At 52.0% G+C, this 19,713-nt stretch overlaps 2 protein-coding genes across 10 annotated transcripts in view; one reads left to right on the top strand and one right to left on the bottom strand.

The window, feature by feature from the left end:
• Nucleotides 1-4,371: 4,371 nt before the first annotated feature.
• Nucleotides 4,372-10,776, bottom strand: ANAPC16 (anaphase promoting complex subunit 16). 2 transcript variants are annotated; one of them, XM_048311806.1, is made up of 4 exons: nucleotides 10,713-10,776; nucleotides 8,821-8,978; nucleotides 6,826-6,900; nucleotides 4,372-5,119 (listed from the first exon to the last, which is right to left on the bottom strand). In XM_048311806.1, exons 1-4 carry the CDS (start codon nucleotides 10,769-10,771, stop codon nucleotides 5,004-5,006), a joined length of 408 nt encoding a protein of 135 aa, XP_048167763.1. In that variant the 5' UTR covers nucleotides 10,772-10,776; the 3' UTR covers nucleotides 4,372-5,003. The 2 variants fall into 2 exon arrangements, with proteins under 2 accessions (XP_048167763.1, XP_048167764.1); XM_048311807.1 differs by having other exon boundaries at nucleotides 10,648-10,729.
• Nucleotides 10,539-19,713, top strand: part of ASCC1 (activating signal cointegrator 1 complex subunit 1) — a 35,464-nt gene continuing 26,289 nt past the window's right edge. The window contains exons 1-5 of one of the 8 annotated variants that reach the window (XM_048311797.1): nucleotides 10,539-10,579; nucleotides 12,207-12,331; nucleotides 13,486-13,585; nucleotides 14,459-14,556; nucleotides 15,791-15,969. In XM_048311797.1, coding sequence (XP_048167754.1) covers nucleotides 12,223-12,331; nucleotides 13,486-13,585; nucleotides 14,459-14,556; nucleotides 15,791-15,969 — 486 coding nt within the window. In that variant the 5' untranslated portion in view covers nucleotides 10,539-10,579; nucleotides 12,207-12,222. Of the gene's footprint in view, nucleotides 10,580-10,649; nucleotides 10,736-10,803; nucleotides 10,827-10,883; nucleotides 11,311-12,206; nucleotides 12,332-13,485; nucleotides 13,586-14,458; nucleotides 14,557-15,790; nucleotides 15,970-19,713 lie in introns of those variants that run through there. The other 7 variants (XM_048311803.1, XM_048311804.1, XM_048311799.1 and 4 more) reach the window with 7 other exon arrangements.

The following is a 19,713-nucleotide window of genomic DNA, read 5'->3' as shown; positions in this document are numbered from 1 at the left end:
GCGGGGGCAGGGCACGGCCAGGCTGGGGGCTGGGGGCTGTGGGATGGAGCTTTGCTCCATCCGTGCCAGGCTGGCGGTAACCCCCATCTGCCTTCCCGGGTGTCTCCCGAACCGGGCACGGGCCAGCCCCGCGCCCTCCGCCCTGGCCGCGCGTCCCCCGCAGCCGCGGGTCCTGCGGGCCGGCCCCCGTACGTGACCTTTCCAAAGCCAGGCCCTGAGGAGCGCAAGGAGCCGAACTGGAGATAAAGGGCTTTGTTTGTCCTCCCGCTGCGCTGCCTGCGGCTTTATCGGAGGGGCTGAGCACACTCTGAAGTCAGCCCGGGACCTATCTTGGGTCCTGTCCTTCCCTAGCCGAGATTGATAAGAGCCCGGCGGCGGTGGAGAGCACACGGCGGCCAGGAGCGAGGGGCGTGGGTCCCCCACCCACTGCCTGTGACCTCCCACCCAAAGGGTGCAGAGGGCCTGGGCACCCCACCAGTAGCTGTAGCTGCTTTCTAGGGGTCAAAGCTTGAATCCATCAGCATTTTGGGCATGGAAGTCCAGGCTGGGGGAGTGGGTAGCATCCCAGGGAGCAGAGGAGATGCATGGGGAGTTGGGAACAAGTCCTGGCTTGCGCCTGCAGCTTGCAGAACTACTCCTCTGCTTTTTGGGACAAAAAAATGAACAACCCCCAACCCCAGCTGTTAAAAATACACCTCAATATTTGCACACTCGTGCTTTAAAACAGCTGGATGGTGCTTGGGATCCTGTTTTTCACAAAATGTACCTCGTGGGTTCTTTCTCCCCACAGCCACCACGTCCTTGGTACAAATGTCGGCTGGGCGAGGCTGAAAATAGATGAGGATCTGCTGGTTTTAGGGGGTCAAAGCAGGGGGAAAGCAGCAAATAAACAAAAAAAGAGGTAAAGGACCACAGGGAAGGCGCCTTGCTAAAAATACGCTGGAATTCTGGAGCCAAGCATAAATATTTTTCTTTCTTTGCCATAACATCTCCTGGTAGGCAGCGGAGCAAGCAGCTCTGGTGTGATGGCAAGTTTTAAAGGGAAATGTAATTTTTGATCCCTGCAATAAAATAATCCAGCTGGGAGGGGAGGCAATGTGGGGCTGGCAGCTCCTTCTGCTTCCCAAAAGAGGCTGAGATCCAGGCTGCTCCTCTGCAGCAGGGCCTCTAGGAATGGTTTTGGGCCGGAAAGTAAAGTTTTAGCTACAGTGTTGGCAATCCCTGCACTTCCCCTCCCCTGGTCCTGCTGCTGGCAGTAAACCCAGCGTGGTTTCTGTGGACAAGCAGCGTGTCTTTCCCCCTGACCTGCTGTCCTTTCTGGGAGAGCAGAGAGAGATTGAGGCTTTCTGGACAGTCTGTTCCCAGCCAGCTGTGCCTGTCCCCTTCTGTGATGAGATTTAGTTGATCGTTCTGATCTCCAGCCTGGCTTTGCAAAGGGTTAAGCAGGAGCCGGGGGGAGCGGCTGGCATTGGGGAGGGTCCTTGGCTGGGCCCCTGCCCGGGATGTGCTGAGCTCAGCGCTTTTGCAGGCTGCAGGGGGAGGGGGCTGGGAAGAAGGAGGAGGAGGAAGAGGAGGAGGAAAGGAGGAGATGTGCTGAGGGGCTCAGTGAGTGCCCTGGCTCACGTCGGGTGCAAACTGTGCCCCCTGTGCGGTGGGGGGCAAATTCCTGCTCCATGGGCTGCTGCTATGGAGGAGTCCCTGGCTTTGTGTTTTTTCCAGCAGCTCTGTGGCCCAAGAAGTTGCTTTTAGGTAAATTTACACACTGTTTTGGCACACTGGGTTGGCACAGACACCGGTGGGATCCTCTGTGTCCAAGTAACAAAGGGGCTGAGGCCATGGTTTTTACTGAGCCCCTTAAGTGCCTGGTGGGGTGGGTGTCCCTCACACTGGGTCCCTGGTTGTGGCAGGGGGTGACGGGCACATGAGGGGTGACCCTGCGTCCTCCGAGCCCGTGGCCAGCTCTGACAGGTGAGCTTTGGCTGCGTGGGACGCGGTGGCAGGTCCCGGCGTGCTGCTGGCCGGGCAGGTCTGTGCCACAGCTAAACCTTCCGGGCTCATCTCTCGCCCCTGGGACAAGCAGCTGCCGGAGCCGGGCGGGGAAACAAGGAACGTGCATCCAGGAGGGCGGTGGACAGGTTTTGGCAGCTGAGATGCCAAGTGCCAGCCTGAGTGCTGGGTCGGCACTGTGTCGTTCGCAGGGTGTGGGCCGTGAAACTCATCTCCCCTTGGGTGCTTTTGGGGGAGAAGATGGGAGAGGGTGTTTCTGGGGGTACTGCCCCACACTGCTGCATCCTTGATGTTGGGAGAGGCCCTCCCTGGCGGGCAGCCTGCCCGGGCAGCGAGGCGAGCGCGTGCCTTGGCGCCGTGGCCGGCGTTGGGGCCGTGGCCAGCGGCGAGAGGAGCCGGGGAGGGGAGGTGTGAGCGGGGCTTGTGCCGGTACATAACGTTCTGCTGCAAGCACCCACAGGAAAACCAACCAGCAGCCCTGAACGAGGCTCTTTGTTCGGCTCTTTTTCTATTTTCCCTCCCCTCCCCGCATCAACTTTTTCTGGCAGCTGCCGGGCTCCCTCCCCCCTGTGCTCCGCGCCCAGCTGCAGCCTCCAAACGGCCCCCGAGCTCCTGAGACCCCCGGGCAGAGGGGGCAACGGGGCTTCCAAACCCCAAGGAGAAATATCCACTGCCGATGCAGCCCCACTGATCTGCAAAGCAGGAAATAGGTTGGCTTGGGAATTTCCAGCTGCCAGGGAAAACCTGGGTTTGGAGGAGGGGGAGCATGGAGGGTTTTTGCCCATACAGATCCCTCCAGTTCTCCCTGCCTTACATAAAGTGTTTACTGAGAGGGAGGAGGGAACGGCCAACAACATGTTTTTGCATTCGTAGTACTGTACAGGGTGAACTTTTCACTTCCTCTCAATGGCTCTCACACATGTGTCTATTTTGGTGCTGGGCACACATACAAACACACCGTGTACAGCACAGAGCTGGGGACGTTCCCTGCTCCTGCTCTGTCCCAGCACAAGAAACCGCTGGAAAACAAGGAATGGGAGGAGGGCGAGGTGGATCAGCCCTGCCATGTTTTGGATCTGGACAGGGAAGTCTGGGCAATGCTTGGGCATTGCATCCCGTGGGCAGAGCTGCAGGCGCCAAGCCCCTGGCATCCCAAGAGGGGTGGCAGGGTGGAAAAGTTTCCCAAGTTGAGCAGCAAAAAAGAAAAGCTCTTTCTGTGCCCGACTGTGCTGGGTCAGCGAGTAGGGGGGACCGGGTGTGAGCGAGGGGGATTGGGGGATCTGCTGCTCCGTTGCTAAACCCCAGAATGATATGGGGTGAGGATTTCTGGCAGGTTTGGCCAAGGTAGATTTAGGTGGCTGGAGTAAGCAGGATTAAAAATAGATGCCACCAAGCAAACAAAAAAGTGGAGGGTTGAAGCGCTCCCTTCTTTCCCAAGCAAGCCCATCTGGGATGGAGTTTGAATCCCGCCTGCCGTCACGTTTAGAGCGCTCCTGGCCGCGGAGCCGCTGACTGTGCAGGAGGCCCCCGCAGAGCGGGGCCTGGCAGCTCTCCAAGGCTGGGGAGGAGGTTTTCCGGGCTGGGGCCGGGGCCGGGGCCGGGGTGGCCAGCGTGGGACACGTCTCAGCTGAGCTGCAGCCCTACGTGAGAACGCCCCTGCCCTGCTCCAGCAGGCGTGCGGTGAATTTCCACGGAGCTGGAATTGCGGCTTCATGTGCAGATCGGGCAGCGTGGGGCTCTGGATTGCCCAAAGCTGACTCTGGTACTGGAACTAATTTATTAACAGCAACAAACACAGAAGGTGGCTGTATACTTTTCCCCCTTAGTTTTAGCTAATTGCTGGTGATCTAAAATGGGAATGGATTCCAGTTAACCTGTTTCAATCCAGATGTGGCTGGGCTGAAATAGGGAGTAAAAAATACAATCATCTCCTAAGTAAGATGTTGAAAATTGAAAAATTAGGCATCTGGAACAGTAAATCAAATAATTGCTTGCATACGGTGCTGCTCCTACCCCCTGCTGGCCAGCAGAGCTGTGGGGCCAAGGCTCTCATCCATGGAAAATCAACATGTTGAAATGGTTACGCCAGAACATGGAAATCCAGTTCCCTCCAAGAACAGAAGTGAAGTACAACCGAAAAACAAGATGATTAAAATGGACGGTTTTAAACCAGGTTCTTCTCCTCTGGCTGAGTTAAACCAGGATTAAAATCTGACTTAAATCAAGGCACTTTTGAGCGTAGTTTGGTTCCTCTCATATTGAACTTCAGTCTACCACTGTGACAGTCGAGCTGCCTCTGAGCTTCACTAAACCTCCTTTACTCCCAAACAGCTGATTGTTTCCCTCATCAGACCAGATAAAGAGTTTCAAAGACACAGTTATTTTATTGTTACAGGGAAATCTAATACAGAACAAAGAGGACAAAGTTTCAGGGTATTAAAGATAGAGCAGAGTCCTGCCAGCACTACCAGAGCAATGGAGATGAAGAGGGAACAGCCTGGGCAAGGCCTGAGGCACTGCTGGAGGAGGTGACATCGCCTGGCCCCTCACCCGCTGCCGGGACAGTTCGTGTCCATTCCCCAGAAGGACGGCTGGGGCTGAGGAGTGTTCCTGGCATTTGCTCCAGAGGGTTTCCCCGCTCGCCCAGCGCTCCGGCTGCACTCCAGCAGGAGCCCAGCCCGAGTTACAGGGTCGCCCTCCCCGCAGCCACACTGTCCGTGTGCCCTCCTCTGTAAACGATACGGAGATTCTCCAAGGGCTGTACAGCTGATCCTGCCTTCTAACTTACAGAAACCAAGCCCTGCCAGCCTGTAAGGACCTACAGAATCCCGTCATTTCCGTTTATTGGCAGCTTTACGGGGGGATCCCCTCTCAAAAAAACCCCAAAGCCCCATCCTGCCGATGCAGCTGTCAGCATCTGATAAATGGGGGGTGTTTTGAAGCCAGGCCAGGGAATGTTTTTCTTCTGCTCCATGACAGCAGTGATCCAGACACGCTCAGCCCGAGGAGGGAGTGAATCCCAGGAGCTGCTCTATTGGCTTGTACCTCCACTCATCTGCCTCCAGCTCTTCCACCAGACCGGCAAGTTTTTCCATCCTTGTGACTTGTTGATCTGTGAGGAGTTCAAAGGTAACTGTGGTTTGCAGTGGCAGCGCAATTAAACCTTCCAATTAGATGCAAATTCCCAGCTGTCAGTGGGGAGCAGGGCAGAATAAAACCCACGGAGCTCATTTGAATCCAAACCCACTCCGTGCAAAGAGTGAAGAGAAAGCAGGGACAGGCTTTTCTGCCCCAGTGTGTGTTTACCCATCCCTGCCCGTGCCATGTACATTCAAGTCCTAACAGGGAAACATCAGGCCCATTAATGTATGGGGGTGAAAACAGGATGAAGCTCATTTCATAAAGCATAAATATTTATAGTGCAGAAGAACAGAGAAGTTCAGAGAGGGCTTGGTCAGCCCACGGTGGAGCTGGGTGCAGCAGGAGGAACTGTGCTTTTAATGAAGGTCCTCAGAGGAGGACCTGGGTGAGTGTGGCAGAAAGGCTCTGCAACCAGAGCTTGCTAACGAGAGGAAGGTCCTGGAGATCCCCCAGACAACATCTTCCTCTCAGGTTTACTTTTAACCAGTTGTATGTTGGGCACACAGGGTCCATTTTCACTTAAATGAGCTGCAGTGGTGCAGAGATGGGAATACCCCTTCTCCCAGCTCTGCTGGAAGTCTAACAGTGCTGTAAACTCACTGCAGCCTCTTGGAGAAAGCAAGAGGCATAACATAAACTGTGTGTGATTTATGCTGACTGCAGCAGTGGGTGCTTTTAAGAGGGACTGTTCTCACTCCACCTCCTGCACCCTTTTGGGAACTGTCAAACAAACAAGCCAAAAAATGATGACCTCGATCTTTTTTTTTAAACCCTTCGCCTTTCTTACAGGGAGAGAACCGGGAGGTGCTCCGCAGTTCCAAAGGCTGGTGTCTATCAGGGTGCCGGGTTGTGTGGCAGCCCCTGGTAGCTGCAGCCACAGCAGAGCTGTGGGAACAATGGCTCTGAAGTTCAGCCTTGCTTTCTGCAGACATACAGGATCACAGCCTTGCAAACTGGTGCACTCCCCCACAAGCGGAGGAGGACAGGAAACCTCTCCACTCTGAGACAACAGGTGGAAGTACCATTCTGGCTGACAAGAGGCGGGGACCAGAAAGGATGTGACCCTCAAGCAGCAGACAGGAGCTGCTGCTGGGCTCTGTGAGAACTGAAGCTGTGATGCAGCCAAGCCCATCACTGGGTCACAGGCACCTGGGCGAGGGCAAAGGGCCCAGCAGGGAGGCAGAGGTTCAAACAGGACATCAGGCTGCTCCCTGGGGAGGCAGAGAGTGGAGTCACGCCACGCCACGCCACGCCACGCCACGCCACGCCACGCCACGCCACGCGTGGCTGCCTCTTGAGTGCCTCTGGAAGCCTCACTTGACCCTGCCAGTGCCACAAGAGAAACAAAGGTGGAATGGAGCGTCTCTTTGCCCCAGGCCAGAGAGACAATCAGCGCTGGGCCGAGATCAGAGCGTGGGCGTTTCCTGCCCAGAACCTCCTCCTCCGGCCTCACCTCGCGGTGCCACACCTCCACGGAAAAACAAGCTTCGGAAGGCACGGCCGGTTCCCACCCAGCCTCTCTGGGCTCCCGGTGCTTTGCATAGGGCTTGCAAAAGGACTCAGTGCTGGCCTGACTTAGCGTTCACTCTGCTTTCTTGTGGTTGGCACCCGAGAGCAGGTCAGGCTTTGCCCCCGCCGCCTTCCCCGAGCGACGCGCGGCCAGCGCTCGGTGCTTACCATGCTTCACTTGCTTTAATGTTGATGCAACCTGAAAGCTGAACACAGACTCGCAGAGGAACCTCTCAGAGCCATCTGTAAACAGAAAAAGGAGATGGTTGAAACCCAGAGTTTAAGGCTGAGCAGCCCTCAGTGTCCCTGACCTCCTATTTTTATGTTAGAGGTGTGGGTTCCCCCTTGCCTCGTTCCGACACTTTTCCCTGCGCTGAGCACAGCCCCTGTGACCCCGCACAGGGCTTTGGTTGGCAGTGGTGCTACCTGGGAAGACATCCTGGCTGGAATTCTGTAACATCCCCTCTGACAAGCAATTTTAGTCCATTTTAAATAGAAGTTAAGCTAAGGAGAAGCCAGGTAATGTTACAGCAATCTCTGATTCCCTCAGGGCTCCGATGCTTGTGTCCTTAGAATGCTTTAGGATTTCCCACAGGCTCAGACCATAACCCTACATAAAGAATTTCAAACAATGTGTATCTTGCCATCCAAGTCCAGTAATTGATCACACAAATTACTCAGAAATACAGCAATCTGGAAAACATAGCTAATCGTGTGCCAAGCACTGCATAGTTTATACTGCTTCCTTCTAAAAAACCCCAAAATACCTACGGTTTTATTTAGAAACAAGTGAGATCGTTAAAGTAGCAACAAAAATCAGTCAGTCAGTGGAGGTATTTGAAGAGGAAACTGCAGCCTCTCCACTGGCAGCTGCCTGATGAAAGAATGGGTGTAACACCTTTTGTGTCAGAAACTAAAAAGCCAACCTAGTGCTTCCTGCAACAGGGACAGCGTCTGGTTGTTGCTGCCACCCAGAGCAGGTGAACTGCTGTGTTCCTCCTGGTAAAGAGGTCAGCCCAAAGCACAATCCATTCAAAGCTCTGTGCCAGAACAATGTAGAGAGCAGTTTCAAAGACAGAACTCTGGAAAAATCTAATCCAAAGATGAACCCCAGGGAAGAGATGGAGTTTCACCATGCTCAGAGGTTCCTTGCGCAAGTGCTGCCCCAAATATATCCTGGAGACATCAGGAAGGATTTTTTCATGGAAAACATTGGAAGGGGCTGTCCAGGTAGTCACTGGTGGAGTCACTGTCCCTGGGGGTGTCCAAGGAACAACTGGATTTGGCATTCAGTGCTCTCGTGGTGCTGACGAGGTGGGGATCGGTCACAGGTTGGACTCAATGGTCTTGGAGGCCTTTTCCAACCTAAATGTTGGATTCTCTCCTCTGACTCCCTGTCTGTCCTGCCGAGTGGCTCTCAGGAGGAACAGCTGCCTGTCTATTTGGTAACATGAAGTGCTTCATTATTTTAATTTGTTTTGAAGGCTCGTTAAGTTCTGTGAGCAAACCTTTAGTCATAATTACTTCCATAGCCTGGCATATGGGCTCTAATGTGTAATAAAAACAACCCTTCAGCGGCGCAGCCATCAGTTCCCAGCTGCCCTGTGCTGCCACAGGGACACTCCAGCCTCGGTCCCAGCCATCCCACGGTGACAAGGGAAGTTCAAGGGGAGCAGACAGAGAGACCCTGGTTTAACCCTGCCACCCGGAGGACCTGCCCTTCCTCCCTCACCCAGAGCTGCGACAAAGTCGGTGGCAGGGCTTGGGCACCCAGATGCGAGCAGGCAGGAAGACAAGCTGCCTCCTGGACTAACCCGGTCAAATCCAACCCAAACCAAGAAAATTACTACTTCTGCCAAGAAAAATACTCCTGTCTCAGCTATCTCCGCAGTAATCCCTGCCAGACATCAAAGGATTAGCTAACAATGAGCAATTAACACCGTCATGTTCCCTTTCAGGGAGATGCTTCCCGGTCTGAAGTATTGTCATGGAGCTAAAAAGCAGGTGACTGCCAGAAAAATCACTTCCTCATGAACAACTGGTGGGAAAGCTGGGACCAAGCAAGCCCTGGTGCTTCCTTTCTACCTCCAGCTTTTGCCAGTAGGGTGCCAAGTTCAGCAACTTGGAGGAGGAGCAGGGAAGGAGAAGGGCAGGAGCAATCACCTTCCAGCATCTCCCCGGCTCCTTTGGGATAAGTGAAGAGAGCTTTCCGGGGCGGCGCCAGGTCCGAAACGCTGAACCCCGACCCTGTCACAGAGCTGCCACTGACTCCGCCAGCGGAGGAGGACGAGGAGGAGGCTGCCATTGCACCCCGGCCCAGCCTGGGAGGACAAAGAGCAGAGCCTGAGTTAGGAAGGGCGTCTCGGAGTTCCCCGGGGCGCAGAGCCAGCGGCCACACGTCTCCGAGGATGGAGCCGCCTCCGCTGCCTCAGAGCGTCCAGGCTGCCTTGTGTGTGTGGGAGAGCTGCCTGTGCCCACTGCGGGGATGGGCACAGAGCTGTCACACCCTGAAATTGAAGGTAACCCCCGCTCCTACCCCTCGGAATTCCCCTGGGAATTCATCCAGGGCGTGCACAAAAATAACGAGGTACAGGTTGCTGGCCTGAATTCACCGGCCTTTAGCTGCCTTGGCACTTGTCCTGCTCCCCAGGGTCATAAAAAGGCAGGGTTTCTTTTTTCCCCACTTGTTTCCAGGAGCACAAACACAGAAGTCCTGCTGCCTCATAAAACCTGGAAGGCTGCGGGACTGCCAGTTCCAGCGCCGCATCCTGCACGGAGCCACGCTGTGCCTAACTTGCAGCAGCTGCTTTCTGCATCACTCCAGACGTGCTTTTGCCTTTAAAACACCGTATTTGACTTAAACTGGCAATACCTGAGGATCCATCTGCCTGTGCAGCACAATTCCAGCTGCCTCTTGCACCGTCTCTTCTCAGCCTTGTTTTTAAGAGGTACTGGCTGTATGTTTGTCACGACATGGGACTTAAAATTCATCATGTGCCTCTCTGATAGTAAAAAAGGTGTCACTTGGCACTTATCAGTGACAGCACTTGCTGCTCCTCCAAATACTTATAAGCACTTCCAAATTATCCTGCCCATTTCATTCATTTCTGTTATCGTATTTAGTGCACTTCTGCAGGCTCTATAGGGCACACAGACAGTGCCCTTGGAAAGCACCAGAGGATTTTGTGGAGAAAATGGGGTTTTAAGACCTTAAAGCTCATCTCATTCCACCCCCTGCCATGGGCAGGAACACCTTCCACTATCCCAGCTTGATTCAAGCCCCATTCAACCTGGCCTTGGACACTTCCAGGGATGAGACAGCCACAGCTTCTCTGGAAAACCTGTGCCAGGGGCTCACAGGGAATAATTTCTTCCTAATATGCCATCTAGCCGTTCCCTTTGTCCTGTTCCTCCATCCCTTGTAAGTAAGTTTCTCCAGGAGTGCTCAAGGTTGTTTTAATTTACTGTGTGTAATACAGGACACAGCAGCTCACAGGAGGCTAGGGGCTTACGGGCCGTGAAGAAAAACGCCTGCATAAAACAAATTTTTATTTTTGCTATGCTACACCCTGCAACACCTCCCTCAGCAAAACCTCAGGTGCAGCTCCCCACTCGCAAGGGAGGTGTGACGACGGTTTGCGCTGAAACTCTGCCAGCCAGGGCTCGCAGACCCGACACATTCCTAAGTGTGGCTGCAGGGAGTTTATTTTAAACAAACACAGAGGAGAGGAGGCGGCAGGTCAGGGCGCTGCCTGGGCCTGTTACAGGAACCTCCAGCCAACGCCTCAGGCGCCTCAGGAGCCGCCATCTTGGCGGGGGGGCCGAGCCCCATTGCCCGCGCGCCCGCCCCGGCGAGACCACGCCCCCTCCGGCCACGCCTCCCCCTGCCCTCCCGCCCATGGCCCCTCCGAGCCGCTTCCCGGTGAGTGCGGAGCCCGCGCGCCGCCGCAGCCTCCGCCCTCCCCGTTCGCTCATCCCATCGCCCTTCACCTTCCGGGCCGCCGGCGCCTCCCGCCGCCGCTGCCCGGTCCCGTCCCCAACCCTCTCTCCTTCACCTGGGCGCCCGGACGGCGGCTTGGTGCGGGTGGCGCGCGTGGCCGCGCGCGCGGTGCATGATGGGGCGGGCGCGCGCCACTTCCGGCGGGACGCGTGAGGGGAGCGGGGCGGGGGTGAGTGGGAAGGAAATGGCGGCGGGGGCGGCGGAGGGGACGGGGATGCTTTGCTGCTCCCTCTGCCTTCCCGCAGGGGTGTGAACGTAAAGCCGAGCGGTTCGGTTGCTTCACGACCCTCGGCGCCCCGGGAATTTAGGCGGTGCGGGCCCTGCAGGTGCCCCTGCCGCCCTCCCCGGGTGGCCCGGAGTTAGTTCTCGTGGGGCTGCCGGCGGCCCCTCTGGGTCCTCCCCTCAGGAGCCGAGTCCTGCCGTAAGGCTGCAGCCCCAGCTGCCTTGTACTTCCCGCTGTCGCTGCTCGCTTTTCAGAAGTCCTGTGTCAAGAAATTGTGACAACAATGTGTTAAAAACATAACCCCCCAAAAAGCCTGCGTGGAAACAAAAGCCCCAGCGAGTGATTTTTTCATGGCTTACTCGGTTTTTGTGCACAGTTTACCTCTGCACTTCCTCCCTTGAGCTACAGGAATTATTACTTTTATTTCAGTGTAAGTGTTTTTTATTTTTAGTGTAAGTTCAGGTGGTTGGGAGTCATTTCAGAAGGTGGGGCTTGAACTGAGGGGAGAAGTATTAACCCTCTGAACCTGATGTCACTCTGTGTAATAAATCTAGTGTAAGATCTTAGTTACTTGAAAAGCAAGCTCTTAATTTTTTCCTGTTCAGTTGCAGTGGACGGGTAAACCGTCTGACAAAGGTGAATTTTTTGGTGGAAACTATATTTTCTGAGTAACAGATTCTGTTTTAAAATCGAGACAACCAATATTAAATTAACCACGCCAGAGAACATAGAAATTCAAGTGCTGAAGATACAAAGTCTCTGACAGAACACTGCCAGCTCTTTGCTTTAGCACCATTAAATATTCTCCACTCGAAACATTTTTAACTCGGTGCCAGCTAAAGCCCAAAGAAACAATGAAATGACACACTGGCTGAGGTTACAGTGAGCTTTAGCTGAAACCTGTGAGTTTTGGAGTTACATACCTTACACTGCTTACATTTCCTGTTTTCACTTGATTGTGATTTACGTACTTGTGGCTTCTCGTTAAATTACTCTTTGACTGAGACATGTAAGGTTTGAGGAGGTATTGCCATCCTGAAGACTCTACACAGAGGAGCTTTTAGCTCAGGGAGGGGAGGTTTAGATTGGGTGTTAGAAAGGAATTGTTCCCCTGTGAGGATGGTGAAGCCCTGGCACAGGGTGCCCAGAGAAGCTGTGGCTGCCCCATCAGAGCAGCACTGACTGGGATAGTGGAAGGCGTCCCTGCTCATGGCAGGGAGCTGGAACAAGCTGAGCTTTAAGGTCCCTCCCAGTCCAGTCTGCAAGGAAACAGCAAAGTTTGCTTTTCCTTGGCCTGAGTTAGCAAAGCTGTCCTTGTCGTTGCAGTAGGAGGAGGAGCAGGATGGACGTGCTGCGGCCCCCCCTGATAAGGATTGGGGGGCGAGTGTACCGGAAAAGTCTCGTCCAAGAGCAGGCCTTCCCACACGAGGAGGAGGAGGACTTCTGTGCAGGTAAGGAGGGATGCTCAGGAGGTGTAAACATCAACACTGGGGACCCAGGGAGCTCTCAGTGTCATCTGTGATCTCTTCATGAGCACAGAGACCAGCCCGTGTGGTGGGCTGAGGTGTTCAAGAGGGAGAAAAAGGCTTGGCGCTGGTCCCTGATGATCCTGCTGCCCAAAGTGGAAGCAATCCCAGTTACCCCAAATGGGTTGGCTGACTGTGCTGCTGACTGTTGGGTTTGCTTGCTGATTGTGGAAGGTCTCTGGGAAAAGGGAAAAGCAGATTGGCTCTGTAGATCCGTTTTTCCCAGATTTCTTTCTTTTCCGTAGCATGATTATTTGCAGATGTGGTAGATATGGAAGCTGCTTGCTAAAGACCCTCTGTCCTTGCAATTTTTGTGCCTTTAAGAACTGGCCTTCTACAGTGCAGCTTTTGGAAGGTGTTACTTATTTTGGGGACAAAATTCTTCCTGTCCTGGTGTGTTTTACTTTGCCTTTCTGCCTGTATGTTTGTTGTAGCTGTGTGTGAGTTGTTGTGGGCACAGAAAAGCTCCAGTGTTACTTTTCAAATGGGAATGTGGCAGTCGTGTCCTGTTTCTCCTCCCACCTTGCCTTTCAGTGGGTTGCACTAAGCTTTAACAAGGTGTTCTCCATCCAAATTCATCCCTGTTTGCGTTGGAAAGGGGATAGGAAGCATGGCTTCTTTCTGGATGTTCTGTTTGATCCGTGCATGACTGAATGGCCCGTGGATGAAAGCTGCATCTATTCCTCTGAGGCTGTTTCTAAATCACTGGCCTGAACCCTTGGACCAAAACTATCCTCACCTTTTATCCGTGTTCTCCTGCGGCCTTAAATTTCTGCTTTGGCTGCCAGAAGGGACCATTCCCACTGTGTGGGAATTGCACAAACTCCAGCTGAGAAAAAACCTGGGCTGTAACTACCTGTTTCCTGCGCCTCCCAGCTGGCCGGATTTAGAAGCAGTCATTATGTGTTCTTGAGCTGGTAGTACGGTGATAAATAAAAAGCAGTTATCCACAGCAGAGAGGAGCCCGTTCCTTCCTTCATGTAACCTCGGGAGAAGGCTGGGAGGAGACTGTTGTCCTACATAAAGCACTGCCAAACTTTGCAGAGGTTGTGCAGGGTCTGATGTGGTTTTCCTGGTAGGCCCCGGTGACTGTGCGGATGAACCCTGCGGTGCCTTTGTGGTGGAGGAGACTGAGCGAGGCTTCCAGTGCCGGGTGGAGGTTCCCAGCCCCTTATACAAGTGAGCCTGTGTGCCTTGGTTTATTTGATTTGCTGTCAGCTGGGGAAGAAGTTGAGCACAAAATATTTCGTTTTTGGGGTTGGGGTGAGCGCCAGATCTCTGGAATGTGTCCCATGCTCCGGGTTTGAGTGTTCGGGAAGGGGAAATTGGCAATGCCTTTGTAGTGCAGCTGGGCCTCGCTTAACTCCTCACCATCCCCGTGGCAGGGATGGCAGGTGGTGCTTGCTGGCTGGCAGGAGAGTCTTTGAGCATCTCTTCCCTTGAACATAAAAGCATCAGGAAGGGTGGGAGAAGGCAGGGGAGGAAGAACTGGAGTGAGCAGCCAGGCAGGGGGAGTTTGTGAAAGCTTTCAAAGAAAGCACACGTGACTGGAATTGGCTATTGACTCCAGTCTCTTGTTTACTGGGAAACCTGTAGTGTTCAAAGCTCTCTCTAGTTATTTATGACAGTTTTATTAGTTGAATAGTTTTGCTGAAATACAGAGAAGGAAAAGTGGTCCATTGTGTATTTGGATGCTGGCAAATGACTACCTTAAGCAAAGCAAAGAGCAGAAAAAGAGCCCTTATTTCTTCCTCAGCTGGGATAATGGGAAAAGAGAGAACCCAGCTGATGAAGTGGCTGCTGGGCAGAGCTGTCATGGACCAGCTGACTTATTTAACTTAAACCAGTTGTGAGCCACAGCTCAACATTGTCCCAGGCTGGACACGTGTGAAGTCCTGGGAATCACCTCTGTGCCTGGATGTGGTCCTGCACATGAAGCTGTGTGTGTGTGCATCCCTCCAGCACAGAGGGTCCGCGTCTGGACACACGTGATGGATGGAGTGTGGCTCAGTGTCACTGTGTGAGGGAAACCCTTGCGCTTTATGCCTCCAGGTACATCATTGGGAAGAAAGGGGAAACCAAGAAGAGGCTAGAAGCAGAGACTCGAACCTCCATCAGCATTCCCAAGCCTGGAGTGGAAGGAGAAATTGGTGAGTAGAATACACATAAAATGGACGTGCTTTTATCTGCTCTTGCACAAACACAATTTAAGCAGGGAGAGGGTACAGGAGATGTTTTCCCTTTAATTTTTGCTTCTGCACAGCACTGACTCACCTTTTGGCCCTGGGAAAGTCACTTCACTTTTCTTCTGAGTTTATTTCTATTGTCTATAAATCTTTATAAAACAGTGTCAGGGGTTTTTTTGTTGTTTTTTTGAAAAAGTCTCCTCTGGGCCTTAAATGACTGGCTTGAGAACTTGGGTCCTGAATGTGTTGTATTTTTTTTAGTTTTGCTTTTAAAATAGTATTCCATCAATAAGAAACTGAAATAAGCATTCAGAGAAATGCCTTGTTTATCTGTGTAGGAAATAAACATCAGCATGTGCTTTAATATGAGAAGGGTTTAGATTACATTCCTGACTTTCTGGTGCTGTCACTAGATCCCAACAGTGAGAGCAGGGCTTCTTGTAACATATGTTCCCTCTCATCACTTCCAGGGACTTAAAAAGAAAGGAGACATTGCTCATCAGGGCTGACCCGTGTGGGTTCTGCCAGAGTGGGTATTTGGAGGGTTCCTTAGGGCATGCTCCAGAGATTACTGGCACGGTGTGCAGTGCTGTTTGTGACAGAGCTATGAGGAGGAAGTGCTGGGAGGATCCCACTGTGATGCTACACAGGAACATGGTGGTGCTTCTCAAGGAGTGGGTCTTGACTTCTTCCCAAGAGCTGTGAAGGACTGTTAGGAAGGTTGAGAGATGCTGAAAGCACGTAATAATGGGGAGCCGAGGAAAGTCTTCTCCTTGCTGTTCTTTCCTGTCAAGCTCAAGTGTTCTGTGTGTGGTGCCTTGAAATACATGCACAAATGGCACGGACCATCTTGATCCTTGATCGATTTCCTTGGCTTTTTCACTCGGACTGCCTATATGAAAACTTGAAATCATGCTCTAGAAATCTGAAGGGCCTCTGAATTGATGGGCTCTCAGTTACTGTATTTTTAGGCCCTCAGAGCTGGCTTTCCGGACGGCAGAGGGATGCTTTTGGTGGCATCATCCTGTCTTTGCAGAGGAAAGGACAGCTGTGTCAGGCATTTTAAGTCAAGCAGGGAGTCTGGCAGGTTTTTCAGTGCATGGTTGGGGGTTTTGATTTCTGCTGCTTCCTCAGGAGCCTGGGGCTAAAAGCAGAGAGCTTCAGGAAAGCAGAGAGGTGCTGCTGTGTTTCCCTGCAGTGATCACTGGGCAGCACCGGAGTGGGGTCACCTCTGCCCGAACACGGATCGATGTGCTTCTGGACAGCTTCCGTAAGAAGCAGCCCTTCACACACTTCCTGTCCTTCGCTCTTAACCAGCCCGCCGTCCAGCAGAGGTTCCTGCAGTTCAAGGAGGAGGTGCTGGAGAAGTGCTCAAAGGTAGGGATCCACGCCAGGATTAGAGTGCAGAGTGCTGTTTCATTTATTGAGAGAGCTCTTTGGCATTTTCCTTGAAGGCCTTATTCTTTTCTACTTCCTAGGAATGCATTTTTAACATGCCTTTTACTTAAGTTGGTGGATCTGCTGTGAATTTGTTGAATGCTTTTGTGAAATTTTCTGAAAAGTGGAATGGCTTGCTTAGTAAATTGTTAGTAGAGATTTTTCTAGATGGGAGGATATCTACCTTTCAAAAGAGGATTGGGCTTTTTGTTTTTAATAGGAAAGTCACTAAATAATGTAGTGGACCTGTCTACATTTTGTATGATTTTTACATAACCATGAAACCAGGTAGGAAATCACAAATTTGCTGCTGCTTCTGTTTCACTTTTCTTTTGGCTCCTGACAGTGAAGGAAGATGGGCGTCATTGCCAGAGCTGAGCGAGAAATGACTTGGTAGCACATGCCATCCTGCAAATCTCATCACTTCCCTTCTTCCTCAGGAGACTTGGTGCTGACAGCACTCCTACTTGCCTTCAGATCTTGTGTTGGGAGGAGCAGGAAATAGTTAGGCATAGGGAAATGAGGAAAATGAAGGGAAAGCTCTGCATTCCCTGGTTTATTTTAGCATGCTTCTGGTCTGACAAAAGTGGTGTGTCAGTGCACAGGGCTAGGCTGAGGAGAGAGAATGGTGTTCTTGAATTGCCATGTCCTCTGGGTGTGCTGGAGGACATCCCTAGGCAGGAGAGAGGTCTCTGTGACTGGTGCAGGTTGTGTTGCAGACACACTGCAGGGCTCTGTGGGCTAATACTCTTCACTTTCACGTCCATCACTTCTGCTGGCGCCTTGCTAAGGGGAAAATACAATCTTGCAGATAGCACAGCTTAAGAAGTTTAGTTTCCTATGTCTTCATGCCATGGGTGTGAATTATCTGATAACTGGGGAGACATGAGTTCTTGCTCAAGTTCTCATGGTCACTTGCATGTCAGTTGTTTCATCTCCAAGAGCAGATCTGAGCTGACTTTGCAGTCTTGTCTTTTCTGGCAGTCGGGATTTAAGCTCCTGTTCTCCTCCCAGCTGCTTAATTCCATGACATCTTAGGAGCTTTCTATCACCTGACATTAAATACAACTGAAATTGGCCAACAGATCCAGGGATCAGGCAGTGCAATGCCAGGAGAACCTTTCCTTTGGGCTAGGAGGATGATCTCTCCCATTAGCCAGCAGCACTACTTTTATTAAAGCTCACCTTGATTAAAGGAATGCCTTGCGGGCAGGGGGATGGAAACATTAGCCTGGGGAGGTGTTGGCGGGACAGAGAGTGCCAGACCTGGACCTCGGGCTGGCGTCAGTGATGGTCTGACTCCCTCTGTTGGTTTCTAGTGCCAGTCCTTGTGTGGGACACACCAAAGGTGCAGTGAGAGAAGCAGCTCTTTGAGGGCCTGGTGACCTGCACGGGGCTCCGTAGAGGCTGCTCGTGCCATTGGCTCTGGATTGAGGCTGCTGTTTTCAGTGTGGTGTTTCTCTTGCCCTTTGTCCCCCTCTACCTGGGCTTATGGCTGCTGCAGTCCTTTGACTTGGTCTTCCTGGAGATCTGGCCCTGCTCTGCCTGAAGACTTGGCATCCTGGACTCTGTGTATTTGATCCACCTCCTTCTCGTTGTCCTCCTCTAGCTGTCTGCCAGCAGGTCCCATGGATCTCTCTTGTCCCTCCCTGTGACCCCGTCTGCTGCAGTAACCTCAGTCTATCCCATACTTCTTGCTGGGTTCTAGCTTCCAGGCTGCCCTGGTGTTGGATGAGTCTTCTAAGGACCTTTCTAAGTCCTTTCAGTGTCACATTTCTAGGATGTGTGTTTTAGCCATCTTTGCAGGCAATGCTGTTGTTTGTGCTCTTCTCCAGTGTTTTCAATCCTGCAGCACAACAGACTGACACGGGACCAGCCCTTCTCCCTGCAGAGCACTCATTTTTCCGGCCTCCTGGGTGGGTTGCATCTCTGCAGCCCTCCATTGGCCCAGCCTTCCCCTGATGATCTTACTTGTTCTCCAAACCCGTCCTGCTCTTGTCTGTCACATTGTTGCTCTCTTGCTCACTCGTAAATGTCAGCTTGCAGCTCTGGGAGAAGTGGGGTGTCTGCCATCCTCTTAAAAACATGGTCACAGACTTTGTGCTTTTTCCAAGTGTTGTCAGTCACATTTGGAAGGAGCTGCCTGGGAACATCTGCGAACCTTCACATGCTCCTTGTCTCAGAAAACTGCAGCAATCCAGCCTTGGTCAGAGAAGTGCTGAGAGCAGGTACTGGCCATGTTCATCTTTCCTCCTCCTGCCTGACCTTCTGTCTGTCCTGCAGTTTTTGTTCTGTGCCTGGACAGCTCCAAGTCCTGTAAGGGCCTGAAATGTTCCTGGCATCACTTACATCAGCTCTAGGGTTTCAATTTTCAGTTTGAAATGTAGAATTCAGTCAGTAACAGGTATTCAGGGGGTTGCATATGTGTAGCCTAGGAATATGTAGTGCTCTATTTTTCTGTGCTTCCTTCTCCTGGTACTAGCAAAAGGGTTTCTAGATATATTTATTGCTCCTGTTAGTTGGAGGAGTACATTGCTGCCCCGTGCGTCTCTCAATCACTCCTCCAGCGGGTAATGCCACTCTAATACCACTTTATCTCACAGCAGGGTCTGCTAGAAAGCACATCAGTAATGAAAAACAGTAATTCAAAACTGTGCCTCGCAGAGCAATAAGAGAGCTTACAGATTTGTCCTAAGCAATGGGATTTCTCGGAATACTTGAGGAAATCTGAATAGTTTTCAGTGACAGAAGCGGAGCGCTTCTCTTCCTGGTACAAAACATCGCAAAACTGGGTAAACTGCAGCCTTTGAATGAGGGGTAATAATGGTAAGGAAGGGAGAGGACCAGGGGTGGGTGTGGGGAGGTGGGGGGGTGTGTGTGTGTGTATCTCTTCTGGCCATTGAGCATTTGTGAGGGACTCTGTTTCTCTCTGAAGCAGTTACCATGACAACCATTCATTTATATTTTATAGCATTATGTTGGTGGGTATATGCTTTCTAAGTTTTTTTTGTGGGTGTCTTTAAAAGCTTTTAGAGGATAAACCTTGTGCCGAACTACAAAACACTTCAGGTGTTGTTCATGCTGTACAGGCAGGGCTGCCAGGCAAATTAAGCGGGGCTGAGGGGAGGCTTTTTAATGTTAATTTAATATAAATATGGGGAGGTGGCTCACCTGGACAGGCTCATCACTGATGTGGTGCAGTGGGAGGTCCGGATCACTGGATGACCTTGGAAGTCTCCCCTCATAGTCGTGTAGGTGTCGGAGTGAGGAGAACTGAGACGTCTGTCTGAGCACGCAGGTGGAAAAGGGAAGAGACTTTGCAGTAACATTGCTGTGAAAAATCACAGTTGGGTCTTTGAGAGCTGTGCAAACGCAGCGTTTGCAGGCTGAACAGGCTGCAGATGTAGCAGGGAAAAGAAACACTGCTGTAATATATGGCAACCTGTAAATATCAAACATTGCTAATGAGGTATTATATCTCACAGTGGAAGGGACAGAAAGTGGGAGGGTTTTTGAGCCTGTAGCTCTTCAGTCAATCCTGTGCAAATGCTGTCTTTCTGGATTGCTCCTTTGTTTGTGGATCAGGGTGGCAGAGGGCATATAGCTGGCATGCAGTATCCTGCTCTTAAGGAAAAAAACCCCAGAAAACATAAAGCTGTCTGCAAACATTGGGAGCTCTTAAAA

The sequence above is a fragment of the Corvus hawaiiensis genome, chromosome 8 (assembly GCF_020740725.1).
Source record: "Corvus hawaiiensis isolate bCorHaw1 chromosome 8, bCorHaw1.pri.cur, whole genome shotgun sequence".
Classification (NCBI taxonomy): domain Eukaryota; kingdom Metazoa; phylum Chordata; class Aves; order Passeriformes; family Corvidae; genus Corvus; species Corvus hawaiiensis.
Note: the sequence above shows the minus strand (reverse complement) of the source record. Positions and strands in the feature narration are given on the sequence as shown.

What these genes read in the sequence shown, in the direction of transcription:
- ANAPC16 (XM_048311806.1), bottom strand. Translation starts at nt 10,771, where the DNA reads ATGCACCGCGCGCGCGGCCACGCGCGCCACCCGCACCAAGCCGCCGTC. An exon ending in GCCGCCGTCCGGGCGCCCAG is followed by an intron (nt 8,979 to 10,712) that starts GTGAAGGAGAGA and finishes TTGTCCTCCCAG; the next exon opens with GCTGGGCCGGGGTGCAATGG. An exon ending in AGCCGGGGAGATGCTGGAAG is followed by an intron (nt 6,901 to 8,820) that starts GTGATTGCTCCT and finishes TTCTGTTTACAG; the next exon opens with ATGGCTCTGAGAGGTTCCTC.